The sequence below is a fragment of the Mycetomoellerius zeteki genome, unplaced genomic scaffold (assembly GCF_001594055.1).
Source record: "Mycetomoellerius zeteki isolate Tzet28-1 unplaced genomic scaffold, Tzet1.0 scaffold498, whole genome shotgun sequence".
Taxonomy (NCBI): domain Eukaryota; kingdom Metazoa; phylum Arthropoda; class Insecta; order Hymenoptera; family Formicidae; genus Mycetomoellerius; species Mycetomoellerius zeteki.
Window position 1 is genome coordinate 37,978 of NW_017257498.1, and position 20,414 is coordinate 58,391.

General features: G+C 32.8%; 3 protein-coding genes across 3 annotated transcripts in view; 2 read left to right on the plus strand and 1 right to left on the minus strand.

The window, feature by feature from the left end:
• The window catches only part of LOC108727486 (myosin-10), a 7,280-nt gene extending 2,978 nt beyond the window's left edge, over positions 1 to 4,302 (plus strand). Inside the window, 7 exon segments of the mRNA XM_018455627.1 lie at positions 1 to 83; positions 423 to 595; positions 695 to 1,177; positions 1,300 to 1,622; positions 1,728 to 1,831; positions 1,984 to 3,300; positions 3,370 to 4,302. The exon segment at positions 1 to 83 is cut by the window's left edge and continues 20 nt beyond it. Of these exon segments, the coding sequence (XP_018311129.1) occupies positions 1 to 83; positions 423 to 595; positions 695 to 1,177; positions 1,300 to 1,622; positions 1,728 to 1,831; positions 1,984 to 3,300; positions 3,370 to 3,573 (2,687 nt within the window). The 3' untranslated portion in view covers positions 3,574 to 4,302.
• Positions 4,303 to 5,766: 1,464 nt separating this feature from the next.
• LOC108727491 (lysosomal Pro-X carboxypeptidase) lies at positions 5,767 to 15,934 on the plus strand. Its single transcript, XM_018455634.1, is given in 8 exon segments — positions 5,767 to 6,063; positions 7,523 to 7,663; positions 11,711 to 11,991; positions 13,277 to 13,434; positions 13,517 to 13,529; positions 13,531 to 13,645; positions 13,851 to 14,200; positions 14,449 to 15,934. Coding segments are annotated over 8 exon segments (1,416 nt in total). The 5' UTR covers positions 5,767 to 5,898; the 3' UTR covers positions 14,642 to 15,934.
• Positions 14,936 to 19,656, minus strand: Klp64D (kinesin-like protein 64D). Its single transcript, XM_018455633.1, has 9 exons — positions 19,539 to 19,656; positions 18,696 to 19,114; positions 18,287 to 18,477; positions 18,054 to 18,193; positions 17,755 to 17,952; positions 17,182 to 17,573; positions 16,631 to 17,048; positions 16,301 to 16,426; positions 14,936 to 16,157 (listed from the first exon to the last, which is right to left on the minus strand). Exons 1-9 carry the CDS (start codon positions 19,551 to 19,553, stop codon positions 16,020 to 16,022), a joined length of 2,037 nt encoding a protein of 678 aa, XP_018311135.1. The 5' UTR covers positions 19,554 to 19,656; the 3' UTR covers positions 14,936 to 16,019.
• Positions 19,657 to 20,414: the final 758 nt, after the last annotated feature.

Below are 20,414 nucleotides of genomic sequence, written 5' to 3' on the forward strand. Positions count from 1 at the left end.
AGCAGGTGATGCAGTTGCAAGCGCAAGTGAAAATGTTGACTCAGGAAAAAGAAGATCTGCATAAAAATGTACAAGACTTGCAGGTAATTTATTTTTTATAACTTTTTAAAAATAGAATATATTAATTAAGGGGATAGGTGGAATAAAAGCCTAATTGTAAAATCTTGATATGAATAAAAATTAAAATAACTTGCTACTTTTTTATTATACACAAATGAGTACAGTATCGAATGAATTTATGTAATGTCTTTAAGAAGTTACATGTTACAATACTTTTCTATTACGATCAATATTACATGAAAAAGCTAATTGCTAGAAAAAGGGCCGAAGTAGAATTTAGAAGTGCCTTTATTCCGTCCATCTCCTCAATTATAAGAAACTGATTTAGCGATAAGTTCCTTATTTATTAAAATTACTTGTAGAACAAATTGGATCTAGCTAAAAACGACGTTGCGCAATATGATTCATTATTGACTACTACTCTGGAGGATGAATCTGACTCGATTAGACAAATGAAATTAGGTGAACTTTATAATAGATCAAAATCGAAACCCATTGATGACATCACAAACAAATTAAAAGGTGAACTACGTAGGTGAGTAGATAAATATATTTATCATTTAAACGTTTATTTTTTATTAAATATTATGTTAATCTTGCTGTTTATTTTTTATGCGATGCTATTTTTGTTTAGATGTATAGCTGGTCAAGCTGTAAAAAGAAAAGAGATAAATCGCTTAGAGAATACTTTATCACAGAAAGAAAAGGAGTTAAACGAAGCTTTGATATTAGCTGACACATATCACCAGGAAGCAGCGCAGAAGGCAAGCGAATTAATGAATGCGCGCAAGCGAATTAATGAATTAGAAGAAGAATTGAAATCTCTATTAACGGACGAAGCCATGAAAGCAAATGCTAAAATACAAAAACTCTCACATCATTTAAATGATGTGAAGAAACAATGTGAGTTGCTGCGCGATGAAAAGATTAATTTGGAACAGAAATTAGATGAGGCTTTAGCTGTTAATCAGGAGAAACTCAAAAAAATGCATCAGGAGACCATGGAGCAAGAAGAAAAAGAAGCCATCGATGAGTACAACAAAGAGTACCTGGAGATACATGCTAAAGCTGTAGAAAGAGTGAAGCAAGAAGCACAAATAGAAATAGTACAATTGACGTAAGTATCGTTTTTGTTTTTAATTACATTTTCTTTATATAACTTAATAAAAAAAAAAATATTAATAAATATTATTAATAAATCGATGCAAATATATATACAAATGAAATTTCTATGTTTAGTGTACAATTAGAGCAAACACAAAAAGAGTTAGATCGTGTAAAAGAATTGTACATAAACGTTTGCGGGACGAAAGAACATTTAATAAATGAACATAAAAACGAAATTAAAATGCTGAAAAATAAATACGCTGCAATTGAATCACATCAGAAAGATATGGAGAAATTGGAGAACGAACTACAAACGCAGATTAAATTGTGTAATAAGTTAACTAAGGAATGCGAGGACTTCAAAAGTAAAATAATCGAATTGGAAAAAGATCTAATGTATGAAAGAAGAAAAAAGGAGGATCATGTAAAAAAAATACATTCGGAAATAGAAAGGGGTAAGTATTGAATCAATATAAAGCAAGAAGTTTGAAACTTTTTGGACAGAAAGTATGATGAATGTCTCAATTTTTTTTTTAATTTAATCAATATTCTATTTCAAGCAAAAGAAGAAGCGTTACATGAACTACGAAATGCACATCCAAATCAAGAAATAAGTTTTCTTTTGCCGGATCATTGTTCTGAACATCTAGAAAAAATTAATCAGGTATAAAATAAGTCAAACTTACAAACTTTAAAATTTTGAAATTGTACGAAAAGTTGTTATATTTGAGATTCAATTATATTTCATATATTTAAAAATCTATTCTTTATATAATATTATTTTGAATCGCTCTGAATAATTCCATTCTATTATAGCTAGAGGAAGATTGCAAACGCTTGGAAGAGAAGCTCCAAATTGCTGTGCAAGAACAAAAAAAATTATCCGATTATCAAATTGAATTAGATGACGCCAAATTGAAAATAGCGCAAATGGAAATCACGCAGGAATCATGGAAGAAGAAATACGAGAAGATTGCTAGTGAGAGAAAGGATCTTCTCGCAAAAATTTCCAAACTAGATTTGGAATTATTGAATTTGAAACGCACCGCGAAACTGGAAGATTCGGATGATGTAAAGTTAAAAATTTCTCGGTTTCAAGCGGAGAACGATACACTGAAAAATCAATGTGACGGTCTGCTCAGTGAAAGAAATACTTGTAAAGAGAAGATTTCGGAACTAGAAACTGAACTCTTCAATGTACAAAAAAAAGTTAGTAACTTCGAGGGAAGGTTGCGGAAAAATGGCGAAAGTACATTAAACTCGAAGAATGAGTTGGAGAAAGAACTCTCTCATTACAAAGATTCAGTTGCACAATTATCCAGGAGTAATTCGAAAGAAGGACGTATGAACGAATCGGCGGCATTGGAACAGAGGATACAACAACTCGAACATGATCTACGAAGTAAGGACGAAAAACTGAGCAGACTATTAAAAGATTTCGAGAAGATAAAAGAAGAGAGAGATCAGCTAGTGGCGAAATTGCGAAATCAAGCCAAACAATTTGAACAATTTGTCAGAAGTCAGAATAAAGTGTCCGCGGAATTGAATTTGTCTCCACGCAGTACGGGCGATAGTACGGATTTTCAAAAGATGAAGGAGATTATGGCGAAAGAGGTACGGGAAGAAATGGAGCAGAGAGTAGCAAAAGAGCTCAGAGGAATCGGAGAACAGAATAGAAAGGAGCTAGAGGAGTTGCAAGGAAAGTACAAAACTACTGTATTAGAGTTGCAAAAACAGTGCAGCGAGAAAGATAAAGAGATGGAAACTCTGCGAAAGGAGATAAGAGAGGAGAAAATGAAAGTCGATCAAATCAGTCAAATTATAGGAAGCAAAGTAGAGACCTGCAACCAAGAGTTGCAAGCGCGAAGGCTATGTATCGAAAAATTGAACATTGCTTTAAAGAAGAAAGAGAACCAAGTTGAGGAGGATAGAAATTACATGGCCGAGATAATGACAAAATGGATAGCTGAACTAAAAGAGAGTAAAGCTAAGGAGAAGGAGAAAGATGAGGAGATACAAAAGCTGAAATGCATCGAGGAAAAATTAAACATTGAGCTCAAGACATTGATCGAGAAACAAAAGTATTTGAAGAACAAATATAGAAAGGCGAAACAAACTGCGAATAATTACAAGGTGCGTATATAAGAACCAACATCTATCAATTTTTTTTTCTAAGAAATATATAACGTGTTCGAATTTTAGAGCCATGCAGAGAATAATCGGGAGTTTCTATTGCGTGAATGTAAACGTATCGAGGAGGGATATAAAAAAGCCATCGAAGAAGCACAACAAAGCTGTCTGGCGCACGACGAGCAGTATACTACGAAAGCTAAGAAGCTTGAGCAGCAACATGCAGAAAAAATGGAACAAATGCAACTTACACTGAAGTACAAAGATAAATGTTGAAGTACGTACTAAGTATTCTTTAAATATATGCAATATAGCTTTCCTTCGGCTAAGATAAAGCGGTAGTTACAGAGGCTAGATACCTTCTTTGTCTTTAATTTAAAGCACATTATTGTACAACAGTATATTAGCAGAGTTTTTTAATGTTAGGGACCAACGTACACGTAAGTAAATCATATGATACCGGTAAAATTATTATACCGCATTTGCTTGCCAATCTCGAATCTCGACGAAACGGCGGACGTTAAATGTAGCTATAAAGCTATATACATCTGAAGTACAAGTATCTGGTTATTCATAATGTAATGCTATGCATATTATTAGTCAGTAGGAAAAAATCGTTTTGTAGTATAATTAATATTGTACAGTAGAATCTCTATTCTGTAGTAATCGTCAGGATCGAAATGCCTCGTTCTCTTTTTCTCATTCCACATCATGCAATTACAACAAATATGTGGAGGAAAAGCGGCACAAAAGAACGACTGTTTTAGAACAGAAACAGATCCGCAATAAAGGGAAACAGAAAGAGATGTTCTATTGTACATCACAATTTTATAAATTGTCTATAACTTAAGGCAAAACGGTACACAAGCTCGCGAACAAAAGAGAAAGCTTTAGTCATGTGTTTCCGCTGAGCATTATTATGACATAATAAGCAAGACTGGATCTCTCATTCTTTCTCTCTTTTTTTTCCCTCTTACGAAAGTAAGCGTAATAAAGAGAGAAAATCAAAACATAGACTTTAAGAAAAACATTTAATCTTTGTCTCTCTCTTCTCATTCTCTTTTTTTTCTTCCGCGAAAATTATCTCTCTACTCGGTTAACGTTTATTCTTGAGCATTAGGCAACTGTTTATATTTTGTGCGTAAGGAAGCGTACAAATAATATTGGAAACATAGGTATCATACAAAGTATGATTCTTAGAAAGGATCCCGCATGAACTTTATGGAAATTGAATTTCGGTCGAATTGGCTGAAAATTTGATGTTGTAGTCTTATCGTCCCGATAAAAAGTCTCCACAGGCACGACCTCCTATAATGAACCGTTTCGCTTCTATGAGGCGTCATTTTTCAAAATGGGCAAATATACAATATCTTATTTTCAACGAGTACGGTGCATTCCTACGTCATTATTTGCATCTTCTATTTATATTTTTAAGTAAAAACTTATAAAGATAATATTGATTTCACTAAAGATAAGATTGACATCATAGGAGTTCATGCCTGTGGAGACTTTTTATTAGGACAAGATCTACATCATATCAAATTTTCAGCCAATTCGACCGAAATTCAATTTTCATAAGGTTTGTGCGAAGTCCTTTGCTTTACATATGACATGTCTTGTCTAGACGAAATTCTGATTGTATTAAATATTTTCTAGTACTAGTACGTTAGACAGCAGGATTGAGTATCAAAGATCTATTTTATCTTTAGTCTCAATTGATTTAAAAAGTACATTTAAAAAATAATTAGATCTGAAGCATTTGTTCGTATTTTTTATTGAAAATTTGACGAAACACCTAATTGAATATTCTCCTTCTATTTCTTTCTTTCTTTCTCTTTATCTCTCAATTAATTTACATAATTTTATTACGCAATTGTGTGCAATCTCAGAGAATGGCCAATTACGTATCGGCTTGTAAGAATCGCGGAATATAATATAAATCAAATAAATCCCTATGTATATCTCTTTTTTTACGTGAAGATCTTTGTAAAATTATTCTGACATTGATGTCATACGTTTAAATAGGTATTAGTTTACCAGTGTCGTCACTGGACATAGAAGTATTATTAAAATTAATTAGTTAATTAATGTATTTTTGTATATGTAGAGTGAATTAATTTATTTTTTGTAATAAAGGATTTATGTCGCTGTCGAAATGTATTGTCATTGCATTATTTTATTCCAACAATTCTTGTTTTACAAATGTGCAAATTTGTAATGTTAAAATTTAAAAGATTTTATTTATATATATATAGTAACATTAAAATGTAAAAAAATATGTATATATAATCTTTTCTGTTTTAACGTTACAAATCCATTTTACGAAGATATAGATACATATGTATTGTACGTATATGCATGTATATGTATATAACTTGACGGCGCAGTGCGCGATAAAACAGATGCTGCGTTAAAGAGTTGATTCGTTCGTTCCGTAACACCCCGCATACACCGAGTCGCGCAGCGTCATCGAAACGGGACGGTTCGTTCTGGCAGGAAGGAGCGTTCTGCCGAGATACGAGTGTGTTAACTGCTACAGCAACTCGAAGAAAGAAGACGAGTATTCATTATTGAGAACGCCGGTTTCCTCGTGGCTGCATCATGTGCCTGCGGATGTTGCTGCTACTCTGTGCCATGATCGCATTCTGCTGGTCAACGGTTCAGCTTCGAAGCGAATTCGCCGCGAACTGGACCCTCAATCATGATGCGCCGTTGTCGCTGCGAAGCGCCAAATATAAATACGAAATCAAGATGTTCGACGTGCGCGTAAGTCGCACATGTTGCACATATTAATTGCACATATGATATATTTATTGTTAATTTCTATCAATTAAAAAAACTAATAATTAACCGTACATTAATTAATAATAATTAACTAGTCAATTTAACATTAATTATTAATTGCGAGATAGTTATATATTTATTTCTGTTAAAATGTAAATAATTGTATGTTCCATGTGTGTCATCGGTGACTCATGTTGAACTTTCCATTCAGATCACTTATAATAATATTTTGAGTAAAAACAAATATATTATAAGATACTTTATAATATCATTGATTAATATCATTATGTTATATAATATATGTATATAATTAACATAATGAAATAGTTATCATATCATGTATAATTATCATGATACACCTAGTCTGAATGAGTCGCGCAAATCCGGTGTCGTAACAGTAGAGGAAAGGTCCCTATTATGAGATATCGAATTCATTTTGGGTAAATGCTAGAAGTCTATAAGCAGAATAAAAAAAATGATAGATCATTTTGAAAGGAATTTAATAAACTTTAAGATGACGTTACCTAAAATTTAATTCAAATTCCATTTTTTTTAAATTAAAGAAATGTAAAAAGTGAGCAAAACGCAAAATGAAAAAATTGTGCTCCTAATATGAGATGTCCCGAAAGATATCGATAGTAAAACGGAAAGTATATCAATATTGCAATTAAAAAACTTTATTTAATGTTTCTAAAATACGAACAAACATAGCCAGCGTGCGCGAAAAATGAGCATACAATAGATTATACTTAGAACTTGTTTTCAGGTAGTTGGAATCAAGCATCGCAGATATAGGCACTCGACGTTCATTCCGGTTGTTTTTTTTATTATTGTACAATAACATTTATACTTTAGCAACGATTTTCACTATAACATAGGAGCATTCCTAATATTTCATACTAGGAATACCCTGGGTATCTCATATTACGATTTCCACGCCTTATAGCTTTACGATCATCAAATCTAACTTCTATAATTAAACAATTCAACATATCCCGTATTTTTCTATTAGTACGACCTTACTCTATCACTACATGAAGATTTTATTGCCAAATATTTATTTATTAAATAATAAATAAGGTTTAAATGCTCATTTCAATAAAACTTGAAGCATCCAAATTCTAAAATTTTGTTTTACAATAACTACAGGCATAAACTAATAATGAATTTTTTACTAAATAGTTTTCAATCCAAGAGCAATAAATTCATAGTGGAATCAATAGCGTTTATTAGTTTAGCAGAAACACTGCTATCTCATATTAGGCGCCTATCTCATAATTATCTATAATTATCTATAATTATCTATTAATTAATAATTACGAGATGATTGTTATTAATTTTTGTTAAATGCAAAACTGATAATTATAAAAAATTAATATTAACGAAAATAAATTCGTTATCTAATAATTACTGTTGATAATTTTACGATATGGTTCTCAAGGTGGATCACTTCAGCTTCGCTGTACAAGACACCTTCAAATTGAGATATCTCATAAATGACACTTGGCGAAAACAGCAAAATGCCCCTATATTCTTCTACACCGGAAACGAAGGCAACATCGAAGTTTTCGCAGAGAATACGGTAAGAGCGATTGGCTGTTTAGACGCAATAATTGATAGAATACAATATTGCGTTATCCAGTCCACTTAAAGCTACAGCTTATATGACTTAATTAGTGTTTACATTTGTTGTGAATATTTTATTGTGCGTTTCCAATGCAATATCTTTCTCTAATAAGCACAGAGCTAGTGATAAAGCTTCTCAATTATACTCTAATACATAAATAATTACTATCATTGTTATAGAATTATTAATGAAATAATTAAACAAAAAGCATAGAAATAGTTAATATTGTTGAAAAATACTAAAATACAATTAACAAAATACTTGACAAAATGAGAAAATAAAAAATTTTTCTTAAAATTTCAATTTCGAAATTTTTTGTCATTCTCGGCATAAATTTCACCTTACAAACACGTATTAATGTGTATACTTTAATCCTGGAAAAGGATTTTCGAATTTGTGAAAGAGAATTGTAAAATGACCCCGAAGAATCAGATTTCGTATGAATCGCACTTTAATTATAATTCCATATTTTAATAGTATGTTATTATAGATAATATACGTATGTATCTACTTTTATTTCGTCTTTTTTTCAATTAAATAATTATTTACAAACCTGTAAAACGTAGGACATTTCCAAACTTATGGAGAATTTACTGTATACATTGATTCCAAATGGATTTAATTTCACTTGATTAAATCGTAATTACAAATCGAGATAATTAATCTTTTATTTAATAAATAAATCTCAAAACTATAAAGTTAATACATTAAATTAAAGCGATGAGGAGATTGTCACAAAACATTTTTTTTAGTAAACTGTAAGTTGATTGTGTTTCATAAAATATCTTTCAAATTTAAATAATAATTGGTTATGAGCCAAGATGAATGTTTATTGCTAAAATATATTTGATGATTGTAATGAACAATAAAATAGACATTTAATTCGATCTCTATCAGGTTATTTTTAGTGTTAAACAAAAACAGTTATTTTGTATTGCACCTAATACGAATATCGAACGGTAATTTGCCGCAGTTTGAAATATAAAAGACTATGTCATATTACTAAATTGCTCAAAGCTTGCTAAAACATTACTAGCCTTCAACTTTTTGTATAACGACGCCTGAGCCGTAGACGGTGTTATCGAGAAATACATGAAGATAGGTCTATATAAAAAAAATTATGAAAAGCGGTTTATTTCACACGAGGCGTGAAGATCGGTCTACCTCGGAATGCATGCGAAGTAGGGTTTATATTGAGAAAAGCATGAAGCACGATTTATGTTACATGAAATTGACATGAATCACTTCTTCCAAATTTTGTGATGGTATAACAAGGCGGAGTTCTTTGTTTCCTTCTTATCGCATCCGAAATTCACGTGTATAGGAGAAATTAACGTGAAAGAATTTAGTAATTTATCTCTAATGAGAGTCGAAAAATAATGAGTTTGAAAGAAATATCTGTGTAGTCAAATACTGGAGAAATTTACTTCAAGTATAACTATGAAGAAAATTTGCACGTGTGTTATTCAATCTAAAAAATGTTTGGAGAAGAGTTATCTTTTAAAGAATTGTACAATACAAAAATACAATTGGAGGCTAACGAAAAAAAAAAATCTCCAATCCATGTGTGACAGCGGAGTTATCCTACAAGAGTACTATTATTATCAAGAATTATTGAATTGAATTATTTTTTTCAAATAAAAAATTGCTTCTTTATTATTCATTACATTTGATACGTGTAGTACACACATATTATGTACACGCATATATACAGGGTGTTTCCAAATTAAATGGCAAAACTTCGGGAGCGTGTAGAGGAGTAAAAAACTAAGAAAAAAAGTCCTATAGACATATGCTCGTTTTTGCTCCGTTTCAGAGAAATCGAAAAAAAATGTTTACATTTCTTGCCATATCTAGCACCGACATATTTGATTACATTTTCCACTTTCTGTTATGAATTTGTCAGTCGCTCTTTGAAAGCCTTTAACAGTAGATGAATTTTGTCTTTTGCAATATGCCGCGTACGTATTCTAATAGTGAATATGCTGATATGGTTTTTGTATACGGTTTCTGCAACGGTAATGCTTTAAAGGCGGTGCGAGAATATGCACGACGATTTCCAAACAGAAGAGTGCCAAACCGAAGAGTGTTTATGTTGACATTTAATAGATTGCGAGAGACTGGAACATTTTCAATTCGACAAGAAAACAACCGATTTCAAGCAGCGTTACGAAGAGATTTGCAGGCAGGGAATCGTATTTTACAACATTTTGACAATCATCCTGAGACCAGCGTTCGGAATGCGTCGGCTGTATTGGGAGTGTCACCACAAACAATTTGGCGAACTGTAAAAGGAGATAATCGCTATCCCTACCACATTCAAAAAGTGCAAAATTTATTACCTCAAGATCATTGGAACAGATTGAACTTTTATTTATAGGCATTTAATTCTAGTTCTTATCGGTTGTGTTTACACAAATTTAATTACGAAAAATTAAATAATAAATGAATAAATCATCAAGAAATAGGGTTGAAAATCAAGACGATTCTTGTTCTCAATCATACCACTACAAAATTTATGAGAAGAAAATATTACATAGTTCGAATGACTACAAATTTGGTATATACATATATGTAGGTACATAATTATATAGTATAATATCATATATATACATTATATATGTATATATATATATATAATTCACATTGAATTATTTAAGCATTAAAGATCCAGCTTCGATCTTTATAGGCATTTAATTCTAGTTCTTATCGGTTGTGTTTACACAAATTTAATTACGAAAAATTAAATAATAAATGAATAAATCATCAAGAAATAGGGTTGAAAATCAAGACGATTCTTGTTCTCAATCATACCACTACAAAATTTATGAGAAGAAAATATTACGTTAAATAGACCCTTCTTCAATTTCATGCGACATAAACCATGCTTCTCGCTTTTCTCAATTTAAACCGTACTTCGCATGCATTCCGACGTAGACCAGTTTTCACGCCTCGTGCGAAATAAACCGCTCTCTTCATAATTTTTTTTATATATGCCCGTATTCATAGTCAGGCCTTATATTTAAAGCTTCCTTAAATTTATTTTTAGATACTTTACGAATTATTTCATTGGCTACTGAGCATATAAAGATAAATTTAAGGAAACCTTAAGTACAAGGTCTGACTATGAATACCACTACAATCATATTACTACAAAATTTATGAGAAGAAAATATTACGCTAAATAGACCCTTCTTCAATTTCATGCGACATAAACCGTGCTTCTCGCTTTTCTCAATTTAAACCGTACTTCGCATGCATTCCGACGTAGACCAGTTTTCACGCCTCGTGTGAAATAAACCGCTCTCTTCATAATTTTTTTTATATATGCCCGTATTCATAGTCAGGCCTTATATTTAAAGCTTCCTTAAATTTATTTTTAGATACTTTACGAATTATTTCATTGGCTACTGAGCATATAAAGATAAATTTAAGGAAACCTTAAGTACAAGGTCTGACTATGAATACCACTACAATCATACTACTACAAAATTTATGAGAAGAAAATATTACGCTAAATAGACCCTTCTTCAATTTCATGCGACATAAACCGTGCTTCTCGCTTTTCTCAATTTAAACCGTACTTCGCATGCATTCCGACGTAGACCAGTTTTCACGCCTCGTGCGAAATAAACCGCTCTCTTCATAATTTTTTTTATATATGCCCGTATTCATAGTCAGGCCTTATATTTAAAGCTTCCTTAAATTTATTTTTAGATACTTTACGAATTATTTCATTGGCTACTGAGCATATAAAGATAAATTTAAGGAAACCTTAAGTACAAGGTCTGACTATGAATACCACTACAATCATACTACTACAAAATTTATGAGAAGAAAATATTACGCTAAATAGACCCTTCTTCAATTTCAGTACAAGACTATGAATACGATCATTAGACCTATCTTCATGTATTTCTCGATATAACACCGTCTACGGCTCAGGCGTCGATATATTATTTCATTTCAATTCTTTAAAAACGAGCTAGATATACTCCGTAGGGCTTTCTATGGGAAATTGCACCAAAATTCGACGCATTGGTAGTATTCGCCGAGCACCGTTACTATGGCGAATCGCTACCTTACGGGAACCAGTCCTTCGCGGATCCGCAGCATCGTGGCTATCTGACGTCCCAACAAGCTCTAGCCGATTATGTAGAACTTATCGCGCATCTGAAATCGCAATCAGGATATCAGCGTAGTCCTGTCATAGCTTTCGGTGGCTCTTACGGTGGTATGCTTAGCGCTTGGATACGCATGAAGTATCCCCACGTTGTTCAAGGGTACGTTTTATACGTTTTATCACTGGATGATAGCGATAATTATCTTGTTTGTATAGCTGCAAATGTACAGACACAGGAATGTAGAGAAAATATATTTAGAATGTAGTATTTTATATTAAATATATCTAAATATACTTTTTGACAAAAAAAAGTTGTGCAAACGTCTAGCCAAAAAAGCCGTTATCTCGCAAAGGGTGATAAATATGACAAAATGTCACAGAACTATTTCGATTTCTCCCGGCCAGGTCTACGAAAAAGATTCTGCGCGTTAAAGCTATCAACATTATCGAGAAAATGATCCTAGCGTCTAGATTTGTATATAACTTTTTTGTCGTGAAGAGTGCAGTATATACATATTCTATATTTAACGTTAGATGCAGCGATAATTGATCAATAAGATGTAAACATTGTGATTTGTTCAGCTATAATCAATTGTAAATTATAGTACTATATTATATATACAGTGAGTGCAAGAAGTATTCGTACAGAAAAAATATTTGTTAAAAAAACTTTATTTTTAAAAAGTAAATATTATCCAGCGAGAAATGAGTTATCGAATTAATATCGAATCGATATCGATACGATGATTTCAACACCAATTTTACGTCGATTCGACGTTTAATTGACGATCACATTTCTTGTTGGGTAATTAACAATTATTCATAAAAAATAAAATAGACTGTATGTTTCTTAAAATTATATATATTAAAAAGATGTGTGTGTATTAATTATAGAAAATATATCATCTGAAAAATAAGCGAAAATTAAAAATTCTATTGTTTAGATGTTCAAAAAGTATTCGTACAATCGAGGAATTTAGCTTTTAAAATCAGGAATATATACGAAGCTCGTTTGTTTATGTTAGAACAGAATGTATTCATTGTATAAAATTGCTAATTAATGTTTATTTTCTACAAATAAGACTTTTTCATAAAAAATTTTCTTGTACGAATACTTTTTGCACTCACTGTACATATATATATATATATTATATATATATAGAATATTTTATAGTTCAATTACGCTTCCCTTCTTAGAGTTAAACATCGCAATTTAAATCCACAAGTAAAAATGCGAAAAAGAGAGATTTAAAATAAGATAGAGCACTACCATTGATATTCAAAACACTATCGTATATATAGATATGACAATATACAATGTCTGAAACAAGATATATATATATATGTAACAAAATAATATTATTTATTAGCAATAGCGAATTCATTTAAACGGCAGCTCACTCCAAACATATAATATTACGTATGATATTATCGATGCGTTGCAGCGCGATTGCGTCCTCCGCGCCACTTCTACAGTTTACTGATGTCGTGGATTGCGAGGCGTTTTCTCGGATAACAACCTCGGACTATAAAGCTGCGAATCCAACGTGTCCGAAGCTCATCCAGAAGGCGTGGAGCACAATAACAAATGTGACTTTAAACGGTAACGAGATAGTTTTCCAACGCTTCGCGTTAATTCGTTGATCCCTTAATCTTTGCTAATTCTCTGATCCTTGTTGTTTCAGACGAGGGCAAAAAGTGAGGATGTTAAAACGCTGAAAAATTTCTTGCAGGAAGTCTACATAGACCTGGCCATGGTCAACTATCCGTACGAGACTAACTTCTTAGCACCACTACCTGGAAATCCGATTAATGTAAGCGCATATCTCTAACTTTGCAATCATAATTTCTTCCATGGATTTTCGAGAGCGAATATAATATTTTTTCCTTATTGAAAGTTGGACAAAATTATTATATTCCATGCTCTATGTATATATCAGAGTAATCAGAATAATTATAGATTTCAATTACAATCAATTTGAAGATTTCAAAGCTAATGATTTGAACGTTATTGCTCAGGTTTTCTGTCAACATTTAACAAACGTGTCATTAACGGAAAAACCGTTGTTATTGGCACTTCATCGAGCTATCAGCGTTTATACAAACTATACTGGAAAAACAAATTGTATCTCCATGAAAAATGCAGAACCAGGCTTGGACGATCAGGGATGGGATTATCAAGCATGCACAGAAATGGTGATGCCAATATGTACCGACGGCATCAATGATATGTTCGAGCCGGTGAAGTGGAGCATCGCAGATTACAACAATACCTGTTTCAAGAGATATTCCGTATCACCGCAACCTTATTTAGTTTGTGAGCAGTACAGCTGTAAGAATTTTAACAGTGCAAGTAACATCATTTTCAGGTACATGAAACAATAAGTATAAATATTAAAATTTTTTTCTTGCTTCTCTCATCTTCTATACATATTTCTGTTTTTAATTTTATTTTACTGCTATATTATAGATTTTGTTTCTATTTTATATTTTTATTCCCTTCCTAATATTAATATTTTCACATTTCTATTTCGATTTTATTTTAATTTTGCATCTATTTTCTACAACTTTTCATTGCTAAATCATCAATAAACTTTTATTTTTATTTTTTTTACAGCAACGGATTGCTGGATCCGTGGGCGAGCGGAGGTGTACTCCGCAATTTATCCCAGTCAGCGATTGCAATATTGATGCCGGATGCCGCGCATCATCTCGACTTACGAGAAACTAATAGTAACGATCCATACAGTGTTCGCATGGCACGCAAATTCCATCGATTTTGGATTACCAAGTGGATCAGGGAATATTGATAGAATAGGAAACTTTTTTAAGTTCGATGCAATGAAAGTAGTTCGAGAGATTATCAGAAATAACGCCTGATCGAAATTTATCTTTTTTATTTCTTAAATGAAAAATACAAAAACAGAACACGTACGTCGCGACAACAATAAATACTCAGCGCTGGCCCGGCTATAACGCTAAAGTGTTTAGCGAAAACTCAATCGAAAACATACGCTAAAAAGCATTTCGGTATCACAGTAAATAATAAATGCACATATCTCGTCAGACATTCTAAAAGATCTACGAGAGAGTATAAAACATTCAGACAACGCAAAATCCATTTAAAGAACGTGTGATTTTCTCGGACGTTCTCGCGATATTTTTAGATGTTCGTGTTGTCTAAAAATCTTTTGTCATGAATCTAATATCATTATAGCACATAAAAATGGCTACTTAATCAAATAAAACATTCTAACGCTCGTAACGCTCTATCGCAATTATTTGACACTGATATTTAATATTAATTATAAATGTTTGCACTGCATTATCTCTAGTTTATTTTTTTGTTTTATGTAATTTCTTGTGCCAAGTTTGTCCGAAGGAATCGTATAGGTAGCGAGTATAAGCGAATAAAGTTACCGAAGAGATATAGAATTTCTAAATGTAGAATAAATTTATCTTGAGAGAAACGTCGTATTTTTAACCGAATCTATAAATATTATGTAAATATGATATCGTGACTTTTTTTGTATACGTCGAGTTTCTGAAATCTTTCTCATTCCACAGGTACAGCATTGTCTTTTCACTTTTCTAATGGACTCATATTATTTTCTATATTACTAGAATGATCTCTCTCGTATATTATTAACACGAAAATGTATATTTCTAATAATATTTTAACACATACGATCTGTGATTTTGTTGGAATACTTTTGCTATATTATATCTTATAAATAAAAAATTGAATACTCTTGGACAAAATACTTGTGCCTTCTGTGGCGTGCTCTAAAGTGTTCGAATAAAGAATACGTTTAAATAGTTTTAGATTCGTCTACTGTGTCTGTGGCCAGTGTTAAATTATATCTCAACCATATTTATGATATAATTAGGCATCTTTCGCACATATTATATCTGTATAAAAACAAGAAGAAGAGAGTTTCGAGATATCTTTTAAAAGTAATATGGGACATCTCTCTCTCTCTCTCTTGCGCGCGCGTGCGAAACCGCACACAAACGAGTATATTATCTAATCGCACCAAGTCGATACGAGTACATTGTAAATATACTGCACGTTTGCACGAACAAACATGGATTCGTGAGTCCATGTTTGTTCACGCCAAAAAATAGAACTATAAAAATGTGAGAAAAGATAAACCTCCGCGATTCCACGACCGAAGATCTTCGTGTTTAATGCGGTGTACGTCGATGCGCGGTAGTTGGTCTGGGTACGCCAGAACGGCTTCGCACTTTCTTCGGTTGCACAAACGTATTGTCTATTCCGATGTTGTAAGAGAGATATATGTTCGACATGTCCGGCGGCATTGTCTGCAAACGTAAAAAAATGTTTATATATTATTATATATCTAGATCGAAATTTTGGTCATGAAGTTTCGATCAGTTTTGATATTAACAAAAAAGTTCGTTACATTTCCTTTCTAGAATTAACACAACGAAATGAATGATCTTACGTCTTTATTATTCCCTGCCGGCGATGCGGTTTGCGCCTTGCGCATATTATTCCCTGTATACGCTACGCACTTGAGTTGCCATTCGCCTATATCCTCATTCCAGTGAACATATCTCTTGATCATTGTCTGTAAGACAGTGCAGATACATTTAAAAAATACATTTAGTGTACTTGTAAAATGACATTAACTTTGATCAATGCTTTTCAGAATCCTTGTCAATTCCTGTTTTAATTAATTTGGAAACTTTAATATTTCATACTTTTATTTCTTTTTAGTTAATATCATTTAAAAAAATTTTTAAAGAAAATTGCGCAATACTTCCACACAAACCTGATATTGCACGGGAATATAATGATTCACAATGAGATTCTGCAGCTGCAGCTCTCTGCCAATTCCTCGTACACCCTCCAGAAGACCTTCCATCTCTCTTTGGTGCTCTTGCTGCAGATCGGACAGCTCTGCCTTGACGGACATTAACATAGTGTATACGCGCGCCAATTTTTTCGTTTTTCCAGCCGCTTCCTCTTGCAGAGACGAATACTTCTCTTCGATATCAATGCGTTCTGCCTCTTTTGCTTTAATGGCCCTCTTCAATTGCTCTTCGCGGCTCTTCCGTTGCTCGAGTTCGACCGCTGCGGCAGCTAACAATTGCTCCTGAGCTTCCGCCTTCTCTAATAGATTTTCGCCACCCACTAATATTTTGTTCTGTAAATTCTGCATCTTTTCTCGCAGCGCTTCCTTCTCACTCCTGAAATTAGGACACTTAATTTTAAAAGCGTCCGCGTACTTAAATTATTTATTTATTTGATATTACAAATTTAATTACTTGTTATATCCCTATTATTCTATTTAGTTAATTTTACACTTTGATAAAAACTTACTGAGTCTTCTTCAATTCAATGACATCTTTATCCATTGGACTCTTATCGTCTCTCTCGGCCTTATCAATCTTCTCAGTCGAGTCTGTATCTTTATCCTCCAACTCTTCCACCGACATCATTTGACTCCTTCTACGTCGAGCTTTCTTATCTCGCTTCGTTTCTCTCGATTCCTCCGAATCCTCGGACTCATCCTCAGATTCCGAGAGCTCCGCGCCATTTTCCTCCAACTGTTTGCGCAATTGTTCAATTTCTACTTGAAACTGACGAAGCAAAGCATCCTTGGGATCCTCGTTGATCCTCGCACGATTCTTGATGTTCTTCGCGCGATTCGCATAACGTAAAGTGCTTATAGTCTCGTCGTAGTTTATATCTGCTGGACTAATGTTTGCACACTGAAATCGCGATATCAATGATATTATAGGTATTCAGAGGTGCCAAAGGATTATTATATTAAGAGATATTAGATATTTTTTAATTGTGAAAATAATATAATTATAACATTACTTATCAAAAGACTATTAACGTATTTGTAATTATTTACAATAAGTAACGCATGAAATGTCTATCACTCACCATCAACGTTTTCGAATTTCCGCCCAACGAATCCTGCAGCAATCTAGTCAGTTTGGAATTTCTGTAAGGTACGTGAGAGCTTTGTCCGTCAACTAGCGCAGATATTACGTTCCCCAATGTGGACAACGACAAGTTAATCTTAGTGGCTTCGCGAAGCCGCTGACCCGTTGCCTTTGTCTTACTCTGTCTTTCTGATCCCTAAAAGTAAAGGAAAATGAGAATACATGTAGATAAAAAATCATCTGAAAAATTTTCTATTTAAGAAATAATATTAGGTCACATAACACTGATATACACACAGCTAAATCCACCAAATGAAGCTTCCCCATTTTCACATGCTGTTCTCCATCTTCACCGATCTGACTAGATTCAACCGTAATTGTAAATATTGCGTGGGATCGGGAGCTGGACACATTCATGGCAGTAGCTCCAACAACACCTGTATTCACGAGTTCAGGATTACTTTTAGTACATATGCACAATCAATTGCTATCTATTGCTATCTGTTTACAGCAATATTGTTGTTACTCACGATTTTTATTGCCGAGAGACATAATGCGATCCAAATCGTCAGCATTGTTCACCACGTATCCGCTCAGATCCTTCACAAACACTCCAATGTCCGGTCTTTCTTTCACCTCCAATCGAGTATTCTGATCTTTACCGAGCAGATCACGAACTTCCTCGTTGTAGATCTCTAAATAAGTCGCACGTACGAGGAATCTATTAACAATAATCATTAGTATATATTAATACCTGAATAAATAAATTCAATTTGCTTAGAAAGGTATCTTAGCTATGCTCGATCATTTTAATAGAAGATGTATCAAGATATCTTCTTCATAGAATTGTAAAAACAATATTATAACAATTATTTCGTAAAAGCCTAATTTTTATTGTGTGTTTTATTGCCAATAAGATAAGTATGTATGATGCCTTACTTCTGATTTTCATCGGCTTTGGCTATATGACCGAAGATGTGAGCAAACGTGTTTGGAATAATTCCTCTGGCTTGTGGGGAGGTTTTAGCACCGGACATGGTATAAGTTTTGCCGGTGCCGGTTTGGCCGTATGCAAAAATCGTTCCATTGTAGCCCTGTAGCACCTTGTCCACTATAGGCCTGGCGGTCTCATTGTAAATATCCACCTGAGTGGAGTCTGTGTCGAATACTGCGTCGAAGGAAAAGACTTTTGGTGGCTCTCCTTGAGCTGCATTTGGATTTTCTATAGTGATCTCGGCGTTCAGGGCATCCACATCTATTATATTTTTGCAGTGGACATCAAACTCTTTGCTGCTCAATGGTCGAACTCGCACCACTACCCTGACATTCTCTATTTCTCCCAGCTCCGTTGTACTGTCCTATAGATAAATGTAAATGTAAAGATAAAGCATTTTAAAGGGTGTTATTTAATTCTAAAGATATACGATCTCTGATACGATAATTAAATGTTTATTATAATATAGTAAAAGTAAAAAAAAAAGATAGAGAGAAATTGGATTTATTACATTAGATTCTACTAATGTGGATTCAACAAATTTAATACTACTGCCGTGTAAATAACAGCAAACTAATATAGTAAATAAATAATTATTACATAAATAAATATTGACTAATCAATAATATTCAATCAATAAAATAAAATATTAGATACGTCGTGAAATTTTTGTCCTTGTCCCGGTTACTGTCAGCCGAGCTTGACGTTAGAAACGTCAAATTGTCAGAGTTCGTCTTCTGCTTGGCACATACATATATTGTACAGATTATATAGAATATAATACTAACTTCGGTCCCCGGCATCGCGGATCCGTTTTCACCTGTAGCAGTCACATAAACGCGGGCGTTTCTCACAGCATAATTCGCAAACGTTTGCGAAACACGTCAGGGAATGTCGAGCTAGCAGACGACCTCGGTAAACAAATGGATCGATGTTCGCTCTTACTGATAGACTTGTGGAGAACTGAGGACATCTTTCCCTTGTATCGGTAAACGACTGTGCAAATGAATTTATCAATATAATTATGTTTCCATTGGTAATGTTGCGATTGATAATCTATGACTTTATCTATATATGATAACGGTGTACCTATTTTATCTACTATTATCGCTTTATTGGGAGCAAAACAGTAAAACTACCAAGAAGCATACGCTTTGTAAATAGAAATAAATAACTAAAATAATGATATAAAAAAACAAGGTTGTGCCGTATATATTTTAAGATTATGTTTACATAGAATATTTACATATTGTTTATGTTAATTTCATACATGTCTATTTTTCATTATTGAACAATGTAAAATATATAAATATATTATTATATACATATACAGTACCCTCCATAAGTTTGGGAACACCCTACGTTTTATAGGAAAACCATTACATGACAGCGATCTATACATGCTTTTGATTTAAATACGTAAGACGTCTAAATGACAATTAAACATTTTTATCTAGAACACCCAGGGTTGGCTAAGTTACTGTTTCTTTTAACTGAATAAAGTTAAAGTTAATGGCTTTACAAAATTAATAAAGTTAAGTTAAAAGTTGAAGGAATAAAAAATTAACTTAACGAAAGTGTTAAGTTAATATTGAATTAAAGTTAAAAAAAAAGTTAATTTCGAAAAAAATTATTTTTGAGGTCAAAATGTCCTAATTTTTCTT

Coding starts and splice junctions, on each gene's coding strand:
- Klp64D (XM_018455633.1), bottom strand. Junction 17,953..18,053: donor TTCATTTGGTGGATTTAGCT/GTGTGTATATCA, acceptor CTTTACTTTTAG/GGATCAGAAAGACAGAGTAA. Junction 17,049..17,181: donor ATTGAATTGAAGAAGACTCA/GTAAGTTTTTAT, acceptor TCCTAATTTCAG/GAGTGAGAAGGAAGCGCTGC.